We start from the raw sequence: 568 nt of genomic DNA on the forward strand, positions 1-568 counted from the left end.
AACTTAGGTCCTAACGTTGTCGATAGGTGTCTAGGAGACTTTCGTAAGTAGATGAGACCCATACATAGGTACATAGACACATACTCTAACCTATGTCAAGAAGAAGAATAAAACACGAGACAAGATGGTGTAATATGTATGAGGGATATATAGTAATTTCCAGTGTATATACAGGTAACCATTCACTATCTTTCTCTCAGTTTATCTAAATGGAATTCTCCCTGATGACACTACGTCTATGTGAGTTCGCATGACTGCGTGTCTTTTGCGTTTTTCTTTCTCGCTCTCTCCCTCCCTTTCTTTCTATGTCTCTATACCGTTTAAAATGAGCTGAGACATCTAGGGCTATGTCTTGGCAGTCCCGCTTGAATGATACGAAGAGCTTATGTAGATCAGACGGCTGAATCTTCACGGCGTCGGCAAGGGGATTTCTCCCACGACGTGTAGGAATCGAACCCATGCGCCAGGAGATAGACGCGCCACCTTCATATCGAAGAATATCGTACGCCTAATACAAACCACAAGATAGAGAAAAGAAGACGTCGATGCAAAAAGAAAGAAAAAGAAA

General features: G+C 42.1%; 1 protein-coding gene across 1 annotated transcript in view; it reads right to left on the bottom strand.

Annotated features, from left to right (window-relative positions):
* Positions 1-91: 91 nt before the first annotated feature.
* Positions 92-568, bottom strand: part of CSUI_010030 (uncharacterized protein) — a 2,906-nt gene continuing 2,429 nt past the window's right edge. Inside the window, exon 3 of the mRNA XM_068070137.1 lies at positions 92-508. Coding sequence (XP_067917887.1) covers positions 206-508 — 303 coding nt within the window. The 3' untranslated portion in view covers positions 92-205. The remainder of the gene's footprint in view (positions 509-568) is intronic.

This window comes from Cystoisospora suis, assembly GCF_002600585.1.
Source record: "Cystoisospora suis strain Wien I chromosome Unknown contig_6574, whole genome shotgun sequence".
In the NCBI taxonomy this organism is placed as follows: domain Eukaryota; phylum Apicomplexa; class Conoidasida; order Eucoccidiorida; family Sarcocystidae; genus Cystoisospora; species Cystoisospora suis.